A 24966-nucleotide genomic window follows, 5' to 3' on the forward strand; every position below is an offset into this window, starting at 1 on the left:
CTGTGTCAGCCTCCAGCTTCAGACAATGAAATCCTGGAGGACAATGACCATGTTATTCATTTTTGAGTCCTTGAAATCAAGACAGGGTGCCAGTCTCCTATAATACGAACATCAGGTGAATGACTGCAGAACAGTTATTTTATCACAAATGCGAAAAAGAACTAATATGCTGGGATGGGAGAAGAATTGACTGAAGGGTACAGGCAGACAAGCAAGTTGACCAAGATGGGAAATGTCTTGCTCTAAAAAAAGTTTCATCAAAATATTTTCTAAGAATAAATGTGTCTATGATGTAATTAGAAACACATCTCTTAACTGTATCAAACAAGTAACTACATTTGATTGCAATTTTAGTTTAATTTTTGTCAAGTATTTGTGAGTGGACATATCTGGGGTCAAATGATTCAGGGATGTCCAGTCAAAGCCGCCCTCTGCAAATAGGATCACACTCATAGAGCATTCTTGGATTTGTTGTAGAGAGAGTGTGACATAATCACACCAGACAGAGACTTGAGAAATTTTGAGAAAAACAATTCTGTAAATTAGAGACTTTCCTCTAAAAATGCATACCTCAAGCTTGAGCATCCTGCTGTCCAGCACACTTTTGTCGGATGTTGGGTGGCAGTAAGAGTCCAGCATGTGAACTGCATCTGTCAGCCAGTCTTGGAGCTCTTTAATCCCCAGGGAGAACTGATTGTGTTCTGCAACAATTCTATCCAATCTTGACACTTTCTCCTGGAAATGACAGAAATCGTTTTCCAGCTGTCCATACTACTTTACAGCCTACAGATGCTCAAATTGTAAAGCTAACCAATAGTTTCAAATAACTACAATCAGGCATAAATTCCTGTGCTGCACAAATACGATGCAAGTCTGTATTGATCTGAGATGTGGGAAGTATCTTTGTAATTAGAATAACTGGGTCAAAAGCAGAATGATTACAATTATAATTTATTGCCCCCACTAATCTTCTTTATGACAATTGTGATTTTTTTTTTTTTTTTTTGGAATGAGCAAACCTTTTTCCTAATTCTTTACGTGGGAGATGAATAAGAATAGTTTCTACCTTTCCCATACCACATTTGGCTCAACTGATACTATGGACCTATATGGCCTACCTTGTGGCCAGTTCTAAAAGGTAACTATCTGAGATTTTGTAGTAATCCTAAATTTTTAAAACTGGGACCATAGATATGATTTTATTTATTAATTAGAGGCTATTTTTGACACAGTGAAGATTTTATAAAGACTATGTTTACAGTTCTTAAAGCATTCAAATATCTATTGATTTTGGATATCTAAATAAATACAAAGGACTAGAAAGAAGTCCTTAATTCATTCTAATTTCAGATATATCCCAGGTTTTCTAAGGACAAAAGAGAAGGAACTTATTCATAGAAAAAAACTGGATGAAACAAACTATTAACTGTAAGATCTATACTAGTGTAACTGTCTCAATGATGCTTTATTGAGGACCCAAATTAGCAGACCTTGAAGTAAGTCCACACTAAAATAGGTGAAGCCATATTACGGTAGGTTCCCTATATTCTAAGATCTGAAATGCAAAAGAAAAATACAGGGAACAAATGTTACAAGCCACATGAAGCTCAAGGTAGACCTGCCCGATGAAGTTCAAGATGAGCCTGAATAATACCTGCTGAATATTCTAAATTAGTTCATGATGGTATCCCATTTACTTTTTTTCTAACTATTAGAAAAGATATTTAATCAGTTATGTGAGTCATTGCCGATTCTGAGCTCTGCTCTAGAATACGGAATGAAACTCTCCATCAACACATCCTTGACAACTATAATTAAAAAAATTATCACAAACTCATCATGTTAAATCCATTAAATTTAAACTGCTCTGAATTCATGCTTTTCTAAACTAATTTAATCTGAGATTGTTTAGACCCCAACTCTGAACTTTGCCTTATGTTTACACTTCGAGTCTTCAAGGTAAAAGCCCTAGAGAACATCTCATTTCAGTATTGAGGAGAATATTTTGTGCAACAACAGAGATTGGGTCTCTTCAGCCTTTGAAACCTCTCTTGCCTCTTTTCAGACATGCACACAAAGGTGACATGGCACAAATGCTTGACAAAGACTGGAAGGCCAGGAAGGACACTTGACATGCCTTATCCCGAGCCAGCACACAACCTCGCACAACCCTACTGAGGCTCCAGATCTGTGGCTTCAGGACCACATGCACACACAGCAAGGACATGGCGGGCGTTACCTTCGTTAAATTGCTTAGAGCTAGATACTGAGAAGACAGCTGCGACACTCTGTGCATAAAGCTCTTGCTGGCAGCTTGTCCTTCCCACAGCTGCTGAGCTTTCTCTCTTAGCCTGTTGAGCTGAGGCTCGTAGCAGTTTATTTCCTCAAGGACAGACTGAAAAGCACAAGCAAGTTACTATTAAGAGGCTGGGGGAAAGCACATCACGGACGAAGCTTTGGCCCAAAGGACACGGAAATAAACATGGCGAGCAAGGGGTGTGCCTTGAAGGCTTTGTTATTTCCACGCACCGTATAGACTACAGGACTACAGACTACAGAAACAGACTGCACCTTAAAGGAAAGCCAGGAAACACAGAATGTGTCAGAAATTGGGAAGGGGTACGCTCCATCTCCAGACAGCATAACCTAACCAGGGTCCACCTGAATGCAAGGTGTGCAGAGCACAGGGGTAAAGATGTGGCTAGAAGGGTGGGGGTCCTCTTACCTGGAGCTTCTGCTGTTCCCTCCTCTTTGCGGGCAGATCATACAGGCGATTGCTGCTTTCCTGCACCAACTTCTCAGTTTTACTCAGCCAGTCCTGGACGGGCTCAGCACTTACTTCAAAGTCCTTCATTTGGATCTTTAGATTCTATGAGGTTTTAAATCACGTTAGGGATAAAAACAGATTTTATTTTTATTTTATTTTTTTAAGATTTTATTTATTGGGATCCCTGGGTGGCGCAGCAGTTTGGCGCCTGCCTTTGGCCCAGGGCGCGATCCTGGAGACATGGGATCGAATCCCACGTCGGGCTCCCGGTGCATGGAGCCTGCTTCTCCCTCTGCCTGTGTCTCTGCCTCTCTCTCTCTCTCTGTGTCTCTCATGAATAAATAAATAAAAAATATATTTTTTTAATGTATGATAGTCACAGAGAGAGAGAGAGAGAGAGAGGCAGAGACACAGGCAGAGGGAGAAGCAGGCTCCATGCAGGGAGCCTGATGTGGGATCCCAGGACTCCATGATCATGCTCTGAGCCGAAGGCAGATGCTCAACCACTGAGCCACCCAGGTGTCCCAAAAACAGATTTTAATAGCAAGTCCAAAATCCTTCACTTGGCATTGAAAGCCAATGGCAGTCTGGCCTCCTCACCCTTTTGCCCTCTTTCCTTGTTCCCAACACATAGAACATTCTATCTTTCACTGTAGCCCCTACGGAATTTTTTAATATCCTTTTAGAGATTTTAGGCACAAGTTTTTTCAAAAAGGAGTTTTTGCCTCATTATGCAGCCTACAACAGAGTTCACACCCACTTCTCAACTTCTATCACACTTGTTAATATCAGTCACTATACTTTATCACAGACTGGGTTAGATTGTGAGTTTTCATCTCATGCCAGCATGTCTTATCTCCACAACTAGCTTACAAGCTCTGCAAGGAGAGGGCCTGGGACACACCACTGGTACCCTGTACAAATATCAATAAATACTAACATACATTTTGTCAACTTTGATTAATCATGGGATAAGAAATAGCATAAAGTTTATATGCTAATTATGTTTTTAATAAATAATTTGTTTATTCTAATTAATAAAGATACCAAAAAATACCTCATAGTGTTCTGTGTTTATTACATAAGAAGCTGTGACTGCTTTCATAGATACTTTGTAGGTATTAATAGCTGTAAAATGTATTTGATAAAGTTGTATACAGCACCATTTAACTTTTGCAAAGGTGTTTATATCCTCTATTACTTATAAGAATGCTATATTGAAGTGAGTTTGAAAGTTATGCTATCATGTGAACATACTAAAGGCTTTTAAACTTAAATTTAAATCAGAACTTTAGGTAGTACTGTCAAAGAACAAATCCATAAAGGTTAGCTGAAAAATTTAAGTGGCAAGGGCTGCAGGAGACTGTGGGAGAATGCTCCAGATTCTGCTGGCATCTGAGCTGGATTGTCTACAATGTGGGAGAGTCATACCTGCCGTGGTCACCTCTTAGGGAGACATGCAGCTGTAGGAATGCTTTGGAAAACTAAGAGTGCTTCACAAATGCAAGATACCAGGATAATCCCTAGAGCATTCTACAAAAACTTAAGCTTCATGAGGACAAGAGTTCTATTCTGTTTTATTATTTGCTATATCCCAAGAGCTTAGAATAGTCCTTGGCAAATGGAAGATGCTCAACAAATATCTATTGAACAATTAAATAAATTAATAAATTCAAGGTGTTTCCATCCTTCTATTACTGAAGTCTCACGGGACCACTAAAGGACAAACTGGAGACCATGTTATTAGGAATTTAGTTCTACAAAAAAATGGAGCTAAGAAGCAGAGCATTAGAGATCTAATGCAAGATGGCTGGGTTCCTTAGGTAAGGAGTGAAGTCACAGGCTGTGAGCAGGGGGCCTGAGGAACAGGAATAAGAGCTTGATACTAAGTCAAACAACTCCTAACATTTCTCATACACTTCTTTTCTATGGGGCTGTGGAGACTTCCCATTAAATGTTCTTTCTGCACGTTTCCAATTATTTCTCCCAAGGTCTCAATGGCCATCTAAAAATCTTAAAATCCCACATCTAAAAATCTTAAAATCCCACATTTATATAACTGTATTTATGTAACACTTTAAGTCAGAGTGCCTAAGTTTGAACCTGTCTTCATCACTTACTAGCAGTAAGAATTTGGCAGATTATTTAAATCACCTTTTGCCTTAATTTCCTCATCCACAAAACCTAAATAAGAGAGTTCCTACCTTAGAGAATGGTTATGGTCATTGATGCATGCTCAGTGCTTGCACTGGCGCTGGCACTGGTAAATGCTCACTGTCATTGTTATTGTAGCTTTATTCTCTCTGTTGGACTCTGTACTTATGGTCACTGCTACTTTCCTGGCAATACCTGCTGAGTATCTTTCAGGCCCATCTAATTGAACATATATTATATTGAATTAATTTTTCTATCCCCTCTAAAACTACGTTTTCTACTATATTCATGTGTAGGATAATGGCATTACCATTCATGTCATCTTCCAAACTAAAAACTAGACTTATACTTCACTTCTCCTTTTTCCTCATGCCTCTCACTGAGTTCTCACTGAGTTAGCTACCAAATCCTGTGGTGTTTTACCTTAGAGATCATTCTCTATCCATTATTATTTCCTTAATTCCCTCATTTTCCTCATTTGGACCATTATGAGAAATTTTTTCTGGTCCTGCAGCTTCCCCATTCTTGTCTACACTGTGGTCAGAGTTGACACATTTATCTCCAACTTGAAAACCAGTAGGTTCCTTACTCAGCCTTTTCAACTAGAATTTTAAGAAAAAACGAAGCCCAAGTGTCCTAAAACATCCATTCTCTGTAATAAATTAACCTTTCTCTTACTCATCATTGTCTCTGGGTTATGTTACATCCTTGGAAAAATTGAGAACATAAATGCTATTTAGGGGTTCAGATAAAAAAAAAACCTGGTAAGAGTCAAGATCAAATTGCTTAGTACACAAAACATTTCCTATCTTGCCCTAATATTCATTTTCAATCTTATCTCTGTTGTTCATCCCACAAAACCCCACATGGATGTCAAACTTCTTAAAGTCCCCCATTGCTGACACTCATGACACTCTGGCCCTGCACATTCAGTTCCTTCTACCTGAAAGCAGGTCAGCCTTGGCAGATTCAAAGAATGTTTAGCCTTCAAGGTTCAGTTTAAATGTCACCTTTCTGGTAACTTTCCTTGATTTCTACAAGTGGAGTTAGTTGTTTCCTTCTTTGAATGACTACCATTTCCTGGATGTAGCTAGATTATATTGCAATCATCTCTTTATGTACTATTTCTCGGTCTAGAAAGTAAATTCCCTGAGGAAAGAGAAGAGACTAACCCTTTTGTATTCCTAACATAGTGGCTGACACATATTGTTTTCTGTTTTTTTCCTAATAGAAATAAAGGAAAGAGGAAAGGGAGGAAGGGAAGAAGGGAGGGATACAAGGAAAGAGAGAGGGAGGAAAAAGGGAAAGATGATAAAGAAGACAGAAAGGCAGGTTATTCCTCACCTACTCATCTACTCTTGGACATCTCTTGAACTAGGTAACCATGCAATCAATGCCAGATGTACTACCTTCAACAATAAATGCTTCAGAGCTCAGGCCACATTACACTAATGATCTCTGTAAGGTTTTGAATAAATTTCTAGGCACTGCACAATGGTTATCACTCTCTATTAAGTGGAAGATGCCTACTACGCAGGAGTAGCCACCATTACAGAGAAGAATTACAATAGTCTTGGTCTAGGGAAGAATTGAGGGAACACACATTTTCTCTTTCAAGATATTAATCCTCTATTATTATTTTTTCCATTCCAATTAGTTATTATCATAATCAAATAAAGGATCTATTCTGCCAGGAAATGTTGTTTAAAAGGGAAAAAATTACTCTCCATGCCTCTAAATATTCCTCTCAGTTGATGCACAAAACAAGTAATCTCACAAGAAAAAAACACTTGCATTGTGGCAGTAATTATGATTATAATAAATTCAACTTATGTTGTCTCTGGATAAAAGAATTTTGCATAATCATTGGCTCTTTGCATACTTAACTCCTAAAACCTATTACTTGACATTTGCATTAGTTATAAAATACTTTGTCATCAATAGCATTTTGTAGTCTTACATGGATATTTCTGTTCATTCTCTCAGAACAGCTTCCAAACTTGAGGGATTTCAAATGAATGATTGAGTGATATTGTTTAAAAGTAAAAACCTATTATTTCTGGTGGGACAATGAAAGACTATGATAATAGCCCCTACCAGGCAAGAAGCTATCAAATTCCTCAGTGAGGCCCATACTTCTAATATTGAGCTGTTTCTTATGGTTACCCAGTTATCCATTAATATTCAGAGAGGAATACCAAAATCATTGGCAACCATATTTGGATATAAATGAAAGTGTGGTTTTTAACTGACAACGACTACAGCAACAAACTACTGAGGACATGTCCTTGTGCTTGGCTATATTATACCTCTAGGGCAGATTCCTTCTGGTGGAGATTTGAATGAAAATTTTTCCAATCTTCTTTTGCAGTTACAACTTTGGCCTGGATGCCATCAGCTTTCTCTTTGGTCAACAGAGTACTCAAAAGTTCTCCTTTGGACAGCATCATGTTTAGCTTGTGCTGTCCGTTTTCACTTTCTGACAAAAATTCCTACAAAGAAAAATGCTAAGATTAGGCATGATAAAATGCTCTATGCTTTAAAATACATTGATTTTCTACTTCTTTCTTGATACACTCAAAGAGAAGAAATAAACCATTTTTCATTTCATATATTCAATCATTAAGACTCTTTTACCCTCTCTATACATGGGAATAATAATCTTATGCACCTGATATGCTTATTGCGAAAATTAAATGAGACAATCTGCCTAGGGTGCCCAGGAACAGTGCTTACATTATACAAAGGAACTTTATTAGTCCCCACATCCCTGTAAGTATATAAAAATAGCACACATTTGGGTGAATGGACTAGTTTCTCTTCACAAACACAATTAATTGTTTCCAGCAAGGATTTATTTGAAATTCGAGTTTCTTAAGCATGACTTTAATATGCTTATAAAAAGATCTAGAGGCACCTTTTTAATTCACTTAAGCACTATTATTAATTGTTGGCATTCTTACCTGTATTTTCTGAAGATTTGTTGAAACTTCATTAATATTTTGAGGTATATCAAAACATTTGGCAGTAGTGATTTTTGCATTAACCAACCACTGCTGGAAATCCTTGAAGGCTCTTCGAAATCGTTGCTGTAAAATCTGTTCTCTATTCTGACAGCCCTTGGATGCTTGCAAACAAAGACTAAAACCATGATTTGAAATGTTTAAGGGAAGGAAAAAATGATAAAATAGATTTTTATAAAGTTAGAATCAACAGTTCCTAGAGTATGCAGTGACATTAAGCAATGTAGTTAATGACTAACTTATTGTACCTTAAAATAAACAAACTTCTGGCTGCTTATTTGTATAAAAATATTTTGAATACCAGTAAGGTTCATGCTCACCAATTATATTCTTTAATCAGGCTAGAAACTTTTCCACTGTATGTACTCAGGTCTCTGGAAAATCGACAAAGTTCATTTAGCTGAGACTTAAGATCCTCTGTTTTAGGCTCTGCTTTTTGTAGGGCATCCAGTATTTCCTATTAGGAAATAACAAGACAGAGAAGCAGTATTTAAATTAGGTATTTTCCATATCCTCACACTATACATTCATAAATAATATTATAAATTATTAGTATAGAAAGAACCAACATAATAAGTTCAGTAAAGAAATACATCTTATTTTTAGGATTCCTCACTGCAAAAATAGCCCTTGGCTTATTTGCATCTTTTTCTAGGCAAAGATAGGCACTCCAGTACCAAATGTTGCCAAGTAATCAAATGATCAGGTGGTCAAATAAAGTGTGACAGAAAAGGGAAAGAGAAAATAACTTAAATTGCTTAATAATAGTTTGACTAGGCCATTGGAAGATAGGTATATTGTTGAAAGGTAAAGAAAAATCATTTGAAAGCAAGGTAATACTGATTTTGGATTAAAAATATACATAGCAAGTGATTTTACGTGTATATACAGTTAACTTTCACACTAAAAATGTCTGATTTAACTAGTAATTCATTCATTTCATAGTTTTATTCACACAGTCATCAAATATTTGCTAAATGCCTGCTATGTGCCAAGCATTTTTCTGGATTCTAGGACCCCCTAAAATGACTGAAAATATGAATCCTATACTTGAAGAGCACTCACTTTAACAGAAGAGAAAGACACATGAACAATCACATTACTGTGAATATCTAATCCAAAATAAAGTCTTGAGGGCAGCCCTGGTGGCGCAGCAGTTTAGTGCCGCCTGCAGCCCAAGATGTGATCCTGGAGACCCGGGACGGAGTCCCACATCGGGCTCCCTGCATAGAGCCTGCTTCTTCCTCTGCCTGTGTCTCTGCCTTTCTCTCTCTCTCTCTCTCTCTCATGAATAAATTAAATCTTTTTAAAAAATAAAAATAAAAATAATAAAGTCTTAAGACTGTCAAGTACATCTCTAAAATCAAGGCCATGATCCCCTGAATTATACAAGGTGCTTTTATGGGATTGTCACAAGGAGCAAATGGGATCACACAAGTACTTAGCAGAATCCCTGGCACACTGAGAAATGCCTAACTAGTAAAAACAGCAGGTAAATGACATGCAAATATTTAAGTGGGATTGTATAAATAATGGTGTTGCCACAGTTAAAGAAGAAAGAAAGAAAGAAAGAAAGAAAGAAAGAAAGAAAGAAAGAAAGAAAGAAAGAAAGAAAGAAAAAAATTAATTGAGGAGAGCCAAGAAGATGAGTGACTACTCAGATGGCTGTTGGTGTTACTATTTGTGTTCTCAGATTTTTATCTAGACATGGCCTAGATTTGTAGGAAAACCACACCTTTCAACAAGCCAGGTCTGTGTTGCATTCCTCATCCTAGTAAATGGCTCCACCGTCCTCCCACTGATCTAAATCGGAAAACTAAGCTACATTTTGGCCTTGCCAAGAAACAAGAAACAACGAGGTCCAGTCTGTTCTAAGTCTTAGCTCTCTTTCAGTGACTTTTTTCCCTCTGCATCTTACTCAGTCTCCATTCACACATCTGTCATTTCTTTCTGGAATGGCACGATGTCCTCTCAATTTGAGTCCTGTTCTCCAGTTTTCTCTCCTGTATTTTCTTGTTCCCCACTAATTTTGGATTCTGGGACTGTTCCTCCACCTCACCTATCTGGTCAGTTTGTAACAAACTTCAAGACGCTGCCTCCTTCCCACCTCGTGGTGGGGGCTTCTCACCTGAGGACACACAGCACCTCGTCAGCTCATGACAGTGGAGCATCCCCATTGGCTTTGAACTCACTGGCCTTTCCACCTAGACTGGGATTCTGAGATAGGGATAGTGTTCTCTTGGTTTTAAAATTATTTATCTTAGTGTCTGGACTAGGGAAGCCTAAGATATTTTTATTTACAAAATTCATAATAACTAGAAAGCTTCTCTCTGAAACTCCAAATGCTAAATAAACTAGTAGCTACTATTTTATCCATATTGTATCTTTTATTTAAGGAAGAGCTTAGTAAAAGCTGTAGAAACTTACCACATACCAAAAAAAGTAAAAAACAAAACAAAAAACCCACCAGAGATTCAAATAAGTCACTTATAAAATAGAGGATATCAAAAGAAAAAAGCTTCAGATCAAAATTTTACACTAAATAAATTTCCATAACTTCATTACAAATTAAAGTGTTTTAATAGAGTCTTTCATTATATAAACATCAGGTTATATACTTCTGTTTCAGTTAAGTCCTAGAATGCATTTTTCCCTTAGGTTTTAAGTTAAGAAATCGCCTAAATTTCAAACACTAATAACCCAATGGATATTAAGAGATGAATTTTACAAATACAGCAAACAAGATTTTTTGCAACATGACTTTATATAGTTTATAGATGGTGACCCATTTTTACATTTTGAAATATTTCTTGGGTATTATCATTTAATTGCAAAAGAGAAAGTAAATACTTGTGAAGCTTTATGACTTATGATTGTCAACAATGATAAGCCCTCTGTAACAGCAAAACAATGCTATAAGAATCCAAACAAATTCATTATTTTATAACACTTTTCCTATGTATTCATTGTAATGGAAGTATCACCTCCATTTAAACATTTAAAAAAATTTTTTACCAGCTTTATTGAGATATAATTGACATATAACATTGTGATAAGTTTAAGGTTTACAGTGTGCTGGGATGCCTGTGTGGCTCAGTGGTTGAGCATCTGCCTTTGGGTCAAGGCATGATCCTGGAGACCCGGGGTCAAGTCCCACATCCTCGCCTATGTCTCTGCCTCTCTCTGTGTGTGTCTCTCATGAATAAATAAATAAAATCTTAAAAAAAATTAAGGTATATATACAGTGTGCTTATTTGATACACTCATATATTACAAAATGATTACCCCCCAGCATTAGCTAACACTTCTATCTCTCATCACATAATTACCATTTCTTTCTTATATTATCAATAAAAATAAGAGAAAAGATGAGCATTGGGGGGAAACGTACTATTGTCATCAAAAACATGAGCTCTGGAGCAGCCAAACTTGGAAGTAGATCTAAGCAGAGAGCCATCATCTTTGAATTGCTAGTAAGCTAAAAGCCCCCATTTACTTTTGCATTATCATGTGGATTTTTTTATAGGTTTCACTTATAATTTTCATTAGCAGTATCCCTAATGCAAAAATTAATGGTAGTTCAGAATAGTAATATAATTTAAATATCACCAAATCTTTCTTTTTAAAAATGTCACTCATGGTAATGATAGGAAAAGGAAGAGAAACAGAATTTAAAAATTATAACTGATTTTTTTTTATCAGAGTGAATAATACCACATGGAACAATTACTGACTTCCTTGTCTCCTTTTTACAAAATTGCTTTCTACACTTTATTCTAGTGTTTACATCTAAAAGATAGGTCAGGTATCGGAAAAAAACAATAAGCTAGAAACACTATAAATAAACCTAAAGAGATCATAATAAAGTTTTATTTCATGGTATACTACATTTGTTTGAAATACTTGATTTAAAACAAGACAATGTTGGAAATACTACATGACTTTCTAATTGGCTGAAGCTATTTTGAAATGATTATAACATAAATAGAAACAGAAGTTTACTTCACTGAAACTTCCTTTTAAGGACATCCATGGTTCTGAGTGTTATAAAACTGCAAGTAACAACAGTGTTTTGAAGATACCATTTAACAGTAAAAGAAAGGATTTCAAGCTTCTACTCTTTCTTCACTATCCTTTCTACACTTTGTTACATTCATGTTCTGAAAGAGCTGCCATTAGTTAAAAAAAAAAAAAAAGTCTGGAAGGCAACCCGAAAGCATGACACAGAGGTTAGGCTGACGGGTTAATTCAGCACAGCTGTCAAAATCACCTCTAGGAGAGCTAATCAGGGTGAAAACTAATAATTGTGTTTTAGGTGATTACCAAATGCTTCTTTTTAAGCTATAAGTTCAATCATTTAATTGTTGGAAATAATTCACTGGCAGAAAACCAGCTATGACTCTCCGTCTATTTATGCCTCTACCCACAGGCTAGTTTTCAGGCTGAATGGCTGAATACAATATTACAGACTCTTACACCATAAGAATGAAAGTAAAATGTCTGCACTAACAAATGTTTCCTACAGTAAATAATAACGAACTCCTTCTCCCCTACATCTTCAGTTTTACAGTAGTCTGACTTACGAGCAAAAGGAAACAAGCTAGATTTGAAAATTTAGTTAGGTAAATAGTTATTTCTTTTAAGTCTAAAGGTTGCATGTTTTTAGTTAGCAAGCATTTTTTTTTTTTTTAAAGCAACAGTGAGAACCAAACAAAATTGTTAGCATAACCACCAACAGAAGACAGGAAGCCAACTTACTTGTCCTTTCTGCCAGCATTCCACTATCTCCTTATCCGTGTTCTTGCCTTCCAGGAGAGCTAACTGTTGAGCCCAAGTTGTCAGAAGGGCACTGAACTGCTCCAGGGCCTGCTCCAGTTGAGCCACCTGGCCCGAGAACTCCTGCTCCGAAAGGGCCATCTGGCTAACCAGGTTCTCCAAGCTGGTCTGCGTTTGGACTACACTGTCTTCCCACTGCTTCCAGTCAGCGCGCAGGGCCTGCATCTCCGTGTCCACGAGCTCACACCCACTGGCACTTGTGTTCTGTTTCACTGTAGGAGCCAGCAACTCCACTCTGCTTAGGCGGCTTGCACCAATCTCTCTGGAATCCATCAGCTCCTGTAATGGAATATCGTCATGGCAACCAAGGAGGCTGTGAGTCACTTGGGCTGCAAGTTTACAAATGTGTACAGAGGGGGACCCTGTCCTGCTAGGAAGTTTTAGCAAGTGTGCCACAAGGACCGGAATCAATTCATCCGCCCACACTTAAGTTGGAATAGTGGAGTTATCATCATGAGTGCTGAGATTTGTGGCTAAATAAGCTGCGGAATCTGTGACATCCTGGAACAGACTAGACAGGGACCCTGAAGTCAGGCATTGTTTGAATATGTGAAATTGTTTTGATAGTGATATAAACATTTGCTTGTACTGTGTTTCTCCTATAAATATGCAAATCTGTATTTCTCCCTATGTTCACAGATGAGTGACCAGGACTTGTGCCCTGCCCACGGTCTCTGCTCCATTTCATCTTCTTCCAGAAGATGGTGGCTGAAGTCAGTTCTATGCTGCAAGGAATCAAGCCACGACATCATCACCAAAGAAGTAGTCCCACTCAATTCCAAACACTTCAGTACCTTAAACATTTTTATAGTAACTAAAATGGATAATTCAGAGACCTACTTAGTCAAAAGTTCAAAGTAACTTTTAGACTGGGCTTATTTATTGCTATTATTTTTACTTTTAAGAAGCTTACCAGAAATTTAACAATTTAGGTATAGCTTTTAGCTTAAAGCACACAAGTACTCTAAAGGACAAGATAAAATTAAAATATGCATTACAAATTAGGTAGTGACATTTCTTTCTGAGAAGAGATTATTTTACTGAAATTTGTCTCACTGTATTCATCATCTGGGTTTTTATATATTTACATATCTATTGCTCAAGTTAGGATTTAGATAGTATTAATGCAAAATTATGACTTCTGTCCTGGATTAAATAGAAGGAAAAGAGGATTATTAGGGAAAAAATTTCAAGATGAAAATCAATTACAAATTAACAAGTGTACAAAAAATAGGAATGTTAAGTATGAAGCATGTTATGTTAACTAACCTACAAATATAGTTCATATTTCATTAGATTCTCTTGAAATAAATATACTTTCTCAAAATTATGTATAAGAGCCACATTTTAGTATAGATCATTTAAAAGTATTTATACCATAGTCCAAGGGGAAATCACCTGAATCTGACACATAGTTAGCATTTAATTTGTATACCCATTCTTTCCTCAGCAGCAGGAAAATAAGGCAGGATACTCTGCCTTATTTATCAGTGTATAAAGTAAGTAGAGATTTGGGGAAGAAAACAAATAATAGATTTTTTTTTAAATGAGCTATGTCTAATTATTGGATTTAAATACTTCTAATTTGCCTTTCAACTGATTTCAAATTTTGAGTTTAGAGAGTATCAATAGTCAAAATCAGTTTCCCAAAATACTCTCTATTTTGCATTATCTTAGTTTTCTTTGGCATAAAATGGGACATTTCAATATCTGCAATCACTAATTCTACTCATCCAAATTTTGAATAAGAATGTCATCAATTTTTAAAAGATTTTATTCATTTATTTTAGAAAGAGTGGAGGAAGGGGCAAAGGGAGAAGGGAGGGAGAGAGAGAGAGAGAGAAAGAGAGAGAGAGAGAATCTCCAGCAGACTTCCTGCTGAGCATGGAGCCTGATGTGGTGCTTGATCTCACGACCCATAAGATCATGATCTGAGCCAAACCAAGAGACAGACGCTTAATCAACTGAGCCACTCAGACATCCCAAGAATGTCATCATTTTAAAGTATTTGAAATGACTTGTATTTGTACTTTCTTGTTTTGGATTTAACTATTTAAAAATCTCATATGCATAACACACCCTTATACACACACATATTTGGCTCGAAGTTGTCTCTTCTTGGTGGTTATTCTTGGGAGTGGGGAGGGACAACACTGAAAGATAGAGAAGGTGATTATTTATATTTCCTCCAAGATCCCTCCTCACCCCCTCATCAGCCTCCAGGAATATTTGACCTGGACTTCACTTTCTCCTCCCTGAATTCCAGTTTCTTCCTGCCAGCTACTTCTCCATCATTTCCCATATTTTGGGAAGTATTTTATCAAGGTATTGCAAAAAAAGAGCATATAGTCTAGACCATCACTCTTTGCTTCTCCTATACTGTCACCCCATAACAGTTAAATCACTCATTTACCAAATCTACTGAATTTTCTTACTAAGTGTATTCCATGTGTCAAACATAATGCTGAATGTTTTGTGTGTGTGATCTAATTTAATCCTCAAAACCGCTTGGTGAGGCAGGTACTATTGTTATTAATTTATCAAGGAAGAGGTTGAAGCTCAAGGACATCAAGTGACTTGCCCAACACAGCTAGAAAACCAGTAGTCACAGAATACAGCATTGGGGTCTGTAGAGCCTAAACTCTAAATGTATAGTGAGCTATTATTACATTTAATGTATTTTTTTTAAAACATCAGCCTGTGCATCATTGCTCCCAACTACACAGCAGGCTCCTTGAGGGAATGAATAACCCTGGTTGAATAAATGGATAAATGGACAGATGAATAAAATATCAGTGAGGAAAAAATGTATCAAAGAAATATTTTAAAGAATCACACACTCTGCATCACTTGCCATCAGGGAAATACAAATCAAAACCACAATGATATGCCACCTCACACCAGTGAGAATGGGGAAAATTAACAAGGCAGAAAACCACAAATGTTGGAGAGGATGCAGAGAAAAGGGAACCCTCTTACACTGTTGGTGGGAATGTGAACTGGTGCAGCCACTCTGGAAAACTGTGTGGAGGTTCCTCAAAGAGTTAAAAATAGACCTGCCCTACGACCCAGCAATTGCACTGCTGGGAATTTACCCCAAAAATTCAGATGCAATGAAACGCCGGGACACCTGCACCCCGATGTTTATAGCAGCAATGGCCACGATAGGCAAACTGTGGAAGGAGCCTCGGTGTCCATCGAAAGATGAATGGATAAAGAAGATGTGGTTTATGTATACAATGGAATATTACTCAGCCATTAGAAACGACAAATACCCACCATTTGCTTCAACGTGGATGGAACTGGAGGGTATTATGCTGAGTGAAGGAAGTCAATTGGAGAAGGACAAACGTTGTATGTTCTCATTCATTTGGGAAATATAAATAATAGTGAAAGGGAATATAAGGGAAGGGAGAAGAAATGTGTGGGAAATATCAGAAAGGGAAACAGAACATAAAGACTCCTAACTCTGGGAAACGAACTAGGGGTGGTGGAAGGGGAGGAGGGCGGGGGTGGGGTGAATGGGTGACAGGCACTGAGGGGGGCACTTGACGGATGAGCACTGGGTGTTATTCTGTATGTTGGTAAATTGAACACCAACAAAAAATAAATTTATTATAAAATAAAAAAAATAAATAAAGTGATAAAACTAAAAAAAAAGAATCACACAGAAAATAAGAATTTCAAAAGATCCTTTATGCAATTATCTCCTTTAAAACCTACACAGTCATTGTAAAATTTAAATAATACTTTCTAAGCACCTAAAAATACCCTCTCAAAATGTAGTTATTACTGTTATCATCAACTAGTATTTTTAGGACTTTTATATTCTTGATGTCTAGGGATCAGAACATATGTGAATCTTAAAGTCCTGACCACAATTATACTAGTCATTCCCAACATTTCCTCGTCAGTAACTAAATCATTTAGAATTTCATCATTGCTTAATTTTTAGGTTAAAATCTGTTCTTGCAACCTAATGGGGGAATTATTGCAATTTAATATTCAAATAACTAGAAATATACTTGTTCCAGTTCCTTCAGATACATGAATTTCTATTTTTTAATTTATTTTTATTTATTTATGATAGAGAGAGAGAGAGAGAGAGAGGCAAAGACACAGGCAGAGGGAGAAGCAGGCTCCATGCAGGGAGCCCAACGCGGGATTCGATCCCGGGACTCCAGGATTGGTGCCCCGGGCCAAAGGCAGGCATGAAACCGCTGAGCCACCCAGGGATCCCCATGAATTTCTATTTTTAAAGTTCTCCCTGTGAGGAGTAAACTAGGCGATAATTTTAATGTCCTTTAAAGCACTGCCTTCCATTATGTTGTTGTACTGTTGAGTAGGAAAGCAGAATAAAACATCTAGCACAACATTTCCAAGTTACTGTTCAAATAATTTAACTAAGTTATGTTACAAACTTAGTTACTGAGCTGGAAAATAGTACCTGGTTCGGCCAGCCCATCAAGCTGGCATATATTTCATAGTCTCCCCTACTATGGCTATGGCCATAAGCACATTGCATGTGGAAGGATATATACACGGACAATATTCCATTTTACTCACAGGTGTAAATGTTTTGAATTATTTCCCCCTTACTTATGTTTATAATTTGTGAGGCGCAAGGCAATAACTATCGACAAATAGAAAATAGGAAACATTTAAAATAAATCTTATCTACAGAATCTTCATCACAGATACATCTTACTGAAGAACCAACGAAACAATGAAGTTATAATATCTGACCTTGATTTTAGATAATTTCTTCTGGGTGGCTGATGAGTCTCCAGACATATCTGACCACCGATGAAGTTCCTCCTTTGCTGAATGGAGCCAATCTGTGAATTCTTGGACTGCATCTAAATACATGAGATGGTCCTTCACAATCTCTTCCGCCTTCCTCATTTTTTCCTAGTAGACAAAGAAAAGGCTACTATAACAGCAGGCATTATTGAGAATATGAAATCCAACAAAACAACAGGTCTCTTAAGGATTTCAGAAGATTTCATTCCTATTGTTTTTTTTTAATTTTTATTTATTTATGATAGTCATAGAGAGAGAGAGAGAGAGAGAGAGAGACAGGCAGAGACATAGGCAGAGGGAGAAGCAGGCTCCATGCACCGGGAGCCCGATGTGGGATTCGATCCCGGGTCTCCAGGATCGCGCCCTGGGCCAAAGGCAGGCGCCAAACCGCTGCGCCACCCAGGGATCCCTCATTCCTATTATTGAACTTTCCGTTTATATCTTAACATGAAAACATTAAATCTTAATTAGACTGAAAGACTAAATTTAAAGACTTTAAATTTATTTTTGTCTAGGTTAGAACAAAATCTATACTGAATGAAGGTTTACTAATATCCCTCACTAATAATCCATTGAGTAATAATTATTATAATAACTATTCTTATTATTCAGGCAACAATACAGGATATTATAACATGTACAGTAATATGCTCAGCACTTTAAATGCATTTGCTCATTTACTACTCATAACATCCCTGTGATATATATACTATTATTATCACTATACTGTAGGAAAGGACACTTACAGACATTATAGAAGTAACATGTCCAAAGTCAGACATCCTAAAGAGAGTCAAAGCCAGAATTCAAATTTAGGTCTTTTTGACTCCAGAGTCATAGGGCTTAACCATTATCAACGTAAAAATTAAGATATACTAACACAAATGTTGAAGAAAATGATGCATTAAAAATACAAAGATAGTTCCCAAAAGGAAAACTGAGAAAAAGATGTTGTCACAAAGTACAAAAAAGAAAAATCATGGAGAAAATAAACATGCAGAGAGAACTAAAAACAATCTTGGTATTACATGAAAGAACCTATATGTGGAGAATTAGGATAGGAAAAGGTGGTTTATACTGCAATGAGAAATGCACAAAATACATTGTACATGATTGAAATCTGGGAGGTAAACAGACTTGCATTTAATACAACAAATATAAACTGCAATAAAAGAAAAAGAACAACAAATACTGGCATTTATGGCTCAGTCATACAAAGAAAAGAAACAGACTAACATCCTAAGTGAAGAAGGATAAAACACAAAGAATAAAAAATAATCCTAAAACTGCAAAAAGAGGAGGGTTCATGAGCATCCACAGGCAAATATGATCTTCATGTAGTAACTGTTCACTAAACGTATTAATACTTTAAGAGCAACCAGGTCCCTATAACTCAACCTGTAGTATGTTCTGCTTTTGTTTTGTTTTTGTTTTGTTTTTTTAGAGAGAGAAGGAGAGAGAGAATCCCAAGCAGGCTCCACGCCCAAAGTGGGGCTTCATCTCACAACCATGAGAGCATGACCTGAGACAAAATCAAGAGTCAGATGCTTAACTGACTGGGCCACCAAGGTGCCCTGAAGTGGTAATATATTCTTTTCCTGAACCTTAAAGGTTTTTTTCTTCAATATAAAACACTAACCTTGGAAACAGTGATTATGTCATTAAACTGTGTTTTCAGTTCCTCTTGAGCCGTTTCCTTGAAAGATTCATTCTCTGTCTTCTGGTAAAGCTCCCTGGATTTTGAGGTGAGGTGCTGCAGGGCTCCAGCATGATCTTCTGCCTCAGATACTATGGACTGGAAGTGATCCAGAAGGGAAAACTTCTCCTTCAGACCTGGCTGCAGTTGCAAGGGATGCTCTACTTTTTGATCCACCGATTCCATCCACTGCTCCAACTGGTTCCTCCATTCTAGATAGTCGTTCCATTTGCTAATCACAGACTCCAAAGTGCTAGAATTAATGTCACATATTACAAAAATAAGCTATCTTGTCATCTCTACTGAAACCAAGTATGAGGGCATTGCATACATGTAAGCTGTTTGACTTGAATGCTATTCTGTGATGAAAACTCTGATTTTAAGTGCAGGGAGGAAGACTTCCTCTGACCCATAACAGTTTCTTCAAAGAAAAAAATCTATGTCGAATTTGAAGTAAGGTGGTATAGTCATATAGGCATCTAAAGTTTGTCTTCCAAATGCTAATTGATCTAAATAAACAAAGTTATATGTTTTGTTTTTAAAACATCACTGCTGGGGCACCAATTACATTTTAATATATATCAATTCTTAATTTTCCTGGACTCTGTTTACCCCATATTCAAATCAGTTGATAACTATTTATTAACTAGAATTCAAAATTTAAAGAGAAAATTAAAAAAAAACAAAAACTAAAAAAGCAAAAAAAACCCCAAAATTTAAGGTATTTTTTTAAGATTTTATTTATTTATTCATGAGAGACACAAAGAGCACAGAGAGAGTGGCAGAGACACAGGCAGAGGGAGATACAGGCTCCCTGCAGGGAGCCCGATGTGGGACTCAATCCCGGATCCTAGGATCCTGAGGGGAAGGCAGACGCTCAACTGCTGAGCCACCTAGGTGTCCCTAAGGTATTCTTTCTAAGTAAATGATATCATTACACTGATCTTCACTTAAGGATGTATATGCATAGGCTTAGTGCTTCTGAGTTGAATGTTGTGAAGGAAGAAAAAGCTTAATATATTTATAAAAACATAGTCACGTTAGTCATATAAATAATAATCAAGTAAACAGCTCTCCAGATTATCAAGTAAAAGGCTCTTCATACTGGTATTTTTTTTAAAAAAACTTCCATTATTTAGCTTTACAAACTATTCTATTTATGTATTCATGAGGGACACACAGAGAGAGGCAGAGACATAGGCTCCCTGCAGGGAGCCTGATACTGGACTCCATCACAGGACCCCGGGATCATGACCTGAACTAAAGCAGACATTCAACTACTGAGCCACTCAGGTGTCCCTACAAACTATTCTAAACTCATCTTTGGTGACCATTCTGAGCGTCCCATGCATATGACCCTATTATCCTGGAGTATTATCTCTGGTAAATATACTTCCAGCATCTCCTAAAATTGTCCCTTTTGCATCAATATTAACCTCAGCATAAGTGCCTTAAAGTGCTATCCTTTCCTCAAAGAATTTACCAGAAAGTATAAATCAATCTCACATCTCCAGAAGCAACCTCAGAAGCATCATCCTACAGTCCCACAGTGTTGTAGTAATGCAATCTGAGTCAGAGTGTTTTAGGATGCATGCTACCCTAGCCTCTGAGCACTTTGGAAGCAAAAACTACTTTGCTTTGGTCAACTATTTTAGCTTAACAATTAGAGCACCACTACTGCTCAATATGTGGTTGTCAAATTTAATTTCTTGCTGAAAAGGAAGAATCAAGGATTTGAATCTGCTTCTTATATTTAATGTTTTATTCCAACATCCCAAAACTATTCACCCATATTCTTATTCACTTTTCTGGAACTGGCCCATTGCCAAGCACTGGGAGTTAGTCCATGCTCCAGTGGTCCATGCTATCAGAACCACGGGATCTGACTTTTTTTCTTTGTGGACCATTATGAGTATTATTGGATTCAAAGTCCTGCTGACTTTACGAGTCTCCACCTGTGTTCCCTATTTAAAGGAAATAAAACAAAACAGAATGAAGCTTCCAAAATTTTAGTTGTAACCATGCTTCACTGTTTACATTGTGGATAATTGCAGAGCTGTTTTGTTTTGTGCTGAATTTTAATCTTTTCTTCATCCATTTATTATGCTATTCGTTTATTTATTATTAAACACATACTTCTTCAGTGACCTAACACTATACATAGCTTTCAGAACATGGCTTCCGGAAGGTAATTTAGTATAATTCTGACTGAGGGTCATTTGTCCAACCAGCCAGCCAGGTTATTTGTGGATTCTTGGAAAAGAGAGGAAGGTGAAAAACCCCCGCTCATAAATGTAACAGCAATAACACCACCTGGTGTAACAATAAGTATCTTCTCTAATTGCTCCAGTGCCTTTCAACAGGGGCACCAGGGAATCCTGGGTGGGTTGATTGTTGGCTGTGAGAATGTGCTCATGCACTGCAGGATGTAAGCTCTCCTGGCCTCACTCACTAAATGTCAGGAATGCACCCATCGCTATGATAATCAAAAACCCTACACATATTTCCACAGCGCCTTTGTGGGTGACATGACTTCTGGTTATAAAAAACACTCATAGTTAAGCTCCATAGCTACCAAATTAATTTCCCATATGTTCCTCTAAAAAGGGAAAAGTTATTAAAGGCTTGCTTTGATGAATTGAAAGGTGGTATCTTACTGAGTCCATGGTGTGTATAAGATTCCATGAGAAATATTATGGGAGATATAAATATTACACACACACACACACACACACACACACCAAACAAGCAAACAAATACAACTGTCTTTCCCATTACAGAAAATACAATCCAAGCAAAGACAAGAAAGCATACAACTAGCTAAAATAATATGCTTGGTAACTCTACCGCAAGATACACTCTCAGCATTGTTCCATCATTTTACTAAGCCCAGTAGGTTGCGTGTAGGCAAATAAACACTAAAAATAGGCTCTGTACCTCTGAGCATGTACGGAGGAGCTCATGATGTCAGCCCACACATCTTTAAGGGTCTGTAGCTGAGTCTGAATCACCTTCTGACCTTGTTTGTTGCTACTTCTCAAGGCCTGTTCCCCTTTGCCAATGGCCATGTTCAACTTAACTTCTCCTTCACCTTTCATCAGGAGAATATCCTATGGAGGAACAGTGAATACAGGTCAGTAGGAATATTAAAACCTTCTCATATTTTTAGGAACAGTTATGTTTCCCATGAGAATCAATATAGGGAATACTTTACTCACTTTATTTTTTTTTTAGATTTTATGTATTTATTTGAGAGAGAGAGAGTGTGTGTATGTGCAAGCATGGGTGGAAGGAGGAGCAGAAGGAGAAGGAGTAGCAGATTCTCTGCTGAGCAGAGAGACTGATGCAGGGCTCAATCCCAGGACCCTGGGATCATGACCTGAGCCAAAGGCTGACACTTAACCATTGAACCACCCAGGCCTCTCTACCTTATGCACTTTAAAATGAAAACACAATCACAACAACAACAACAAAATCAAAACACAACAAACTCTGTACCCTATTGTAATATGACACTTAATTTAAATATCAGATATCAGGAGTCTGGGAATCAAGAATTAACTCCAATTTAAATTCCTGGAAAACTCTGGGCCATTAACCTAGAAAATTATACATTTATTGAATGTTGGTTTCAAAATAAAAATAAATTCTTTTGAAAATGAAGACACACTTGTCACAAACCTAATGGTCCCACACTTGTCACAAACCTAATGGTCCCCTACTGTCACTACCTGCCTAATTCCTAGGGGTACTGCAAGTAATAATTCATAGGTTAGCCTCTCCCACTAGACTGTGAGCACTTAGAATGCAGGCACCAATTCTTACTTCTATTATCCCAACAGCTTGCATAGTGCTTGGAGTAAGTAGTCTACATTTGCTGAATACTCACTAAGTGAAATTAAAAATCATTTTAAAGCTATTGAAACAAAAATGTTCCTTCACAAAGGGAAAACATGATTCCTCCATACCTCTTTTGCAAACAGAATATTTTCTCCATTTTGCCCCAAAATCTTTATTTAGAGGGTCACAGAACAATTGGGACCCAATTCAAACATTGTGAATCTGAGCAAATTGGTCTTCAGAAGTTGTCAGGCCTGGCTGGTGCTCTGCTTACCTGTATTTGTAACAGCCGCTTTTCTAAAGTGTCTTTGCTTCCGATGGTGCTCTCTGCACCAGCCAGTCTGTCTTGAATGGCTTTCACCCAGGACCACATGCTCTGCAGGGCTTCCTCCAGGGCTTCGTGCTCTTGCAGGGCCACCTGGCAGCTCCGGAGTTTCTCTTTGGTCATTCTGAGTAAGTTCTGGTAGTTAGTGAGGAGCTGGGAGCACAGGCGTCCTTCTTTCCCAGCACCATGGCCTTCTTCACTGAGAAGCTGCCCTCTCTGGGAAAGCTTATCCAAAGATTCTCTAAAGAAAACAGGAAAAAAAAAAAAAAAAAGAAAAAAAGAATTCTGACATCCTAGAGCACAGCAGAGTGACCAGTGATTGTTGATACTAGAGAAGTAACCAGACTAGAGTTCAGCTGACATGCCTTTAAAATGAAGATGCTGAGCAGCCCGGGTGGCTCAGTGGTTTAGCGCCGCCTTCAGCCCAGGGCCTGATCCTGGAGACTTGGGATAAAGTCTCACGTCGGGCTCCCTGCATGGAGCCTGCTTCTCCCTCTCCCTGTGTCTCTGCCTCTCTCTCTCAATCTGTGTGTGTCTCTTATGAATAAATAAATAAAAATCTTTAAAAAATAAATAAATAAAATAAAATAAAATGAAGATGCCAAGGGCCCAGGACCTTCATAGGGCCGGCTACTTACATTCTCTACAATTTCTCTTAATGTAGTCAATTTACACCGGGGAATTTCATTCTGTCTGTGCTGTGCCTAGATCCTGGCCTCTGGATTATGAGGAATTCACTTCAGAAAATGGCCCAGGACTGCCTCTGCAGCCTCATCTCTAGCACCTCTGTTCCGACTAAATATCCTAATCCTGAGATGTCCCCAAACCTCTGCTTTTTGGTGTATATGTGGGGATTCCTGCTTTGTAAAAATGCGTCTACTCTCCTCTGCTTCCCTCCTGGCTAAACCTTCAAATCGCAGGGCAGGCGTCACCTCCCTGGGCAGTACTGTGCTGACCTCATGTGCCTTCTGCTCTCTGCCCTGTCTTGCTCTATCCCCTCCTACACCCTGTCTCAGTCCAGAGCTTTCACCTTCTGGAAGCCAGGATTATCGCATTCATCTCATATCCCCAGGACCCAATCCAGAAGATAAAATGCAAAACACCAGTTTCTTTCAAAAGGCCATTATATGAGTGCTGATGAGTTTCCTTGTTGTACCTTGGGCACTTGGCTCATCTCAGTTTGGAGTTATGTTAATTAAGTCAAGGGAAAGTGTAGTCATATGTGGCTAGGTTGGCTTCATCTTGTTTTACAGAGTTCTGAACTCTGATCAGCATGTCTATCAGGAAATTCCCAGGATACCAGAAGAGAGAGTACAGATGTGTGAACATGAACTCTTCTGAATACTAGAAAAATAATACAAACTTTATCTCCTACAAGGTCTGTCACTTTTTTCTGAGCATCTACCAAAGACATAGCATCCTGTGGCCCTCTGGGAGATATATAATTTATATAATATTGCATCTACTCTAAATTACATTTCTTATAGTCTGATAAAACAAGAAGCTGGCTTAAGCAAGGATG

General features: G+C 37.7%; 1 protein-coding gene across 15 annotated transcripts in view; it reads right to left on the reverse strand.

Annotated features, from left to right (window-relative positions):
* Window positions 1-24966, reverse strand: part of SYNE1 (spectrin repeat containing nuclear envelope protein 1) — a 449233-nt gene that overhangs the window by 213143 nt on the left and 211124 nt on the right. For 14 of the 15 annotated variants that reach the window (XM_038526343.1, XM_038526344.1, XM_038526348.1 and 11 more), the window contains 11 exons: window positions 23394-23685; window positions 22217-22389; window positions 19223-19532; window positions 17527-17691; window positions 12703-13059; window positions 8265-8401; window positions 7885-8062; window positions 7231-7413; window positions 2726-2869; window positions 2240-2395; window positions 571-735 (listed from right to left, as the gene is read on the reverse strand). In XM_038526343.1, coding sequence (XP_038382271.1) covers window positions 571-735; window positions 2240-2395; window positions 2726-2869; window positions 7231-7413; window positions 7885-8062; window positions 8265-8401; window positions 12703-13059; window positions 17527-17691; window positions 19223-19532; window positions 22217-22389; window positions 23394-23685 — 2260 coding nt within the window. The remainder of the gene's footprint in view (window positions 1-570; window positions 736-2239; window positions 2396-2725; window positions 2870-7230; window positions 7414-7884; window positions 8063-8264; window positions 8402-12702; window positions 13060-17526; window positions 17692-19222; window positions 19533-22216; window positions 22390-23393; window positions 23686-24966) is intronic. The other variant, XM_038526349.1, reaches the window with a different exon arrangement.

The sequence above is a fragment of the Canis lupus genome, chromosome 1, assembly GCF_011100685.1.
Source record: "Canis lupus familiaris isolate Mischka breed German Shepherd chromosome 1, alternate assembly UU_Cfam_GSD_1.0, whole genome shotgun sequence".
Taxonomy (NCBI): Eukaryota; Metazoa; Chordata; class Mammalia; order Carnivora; family Canidae; genus Canis; species Canis lupus.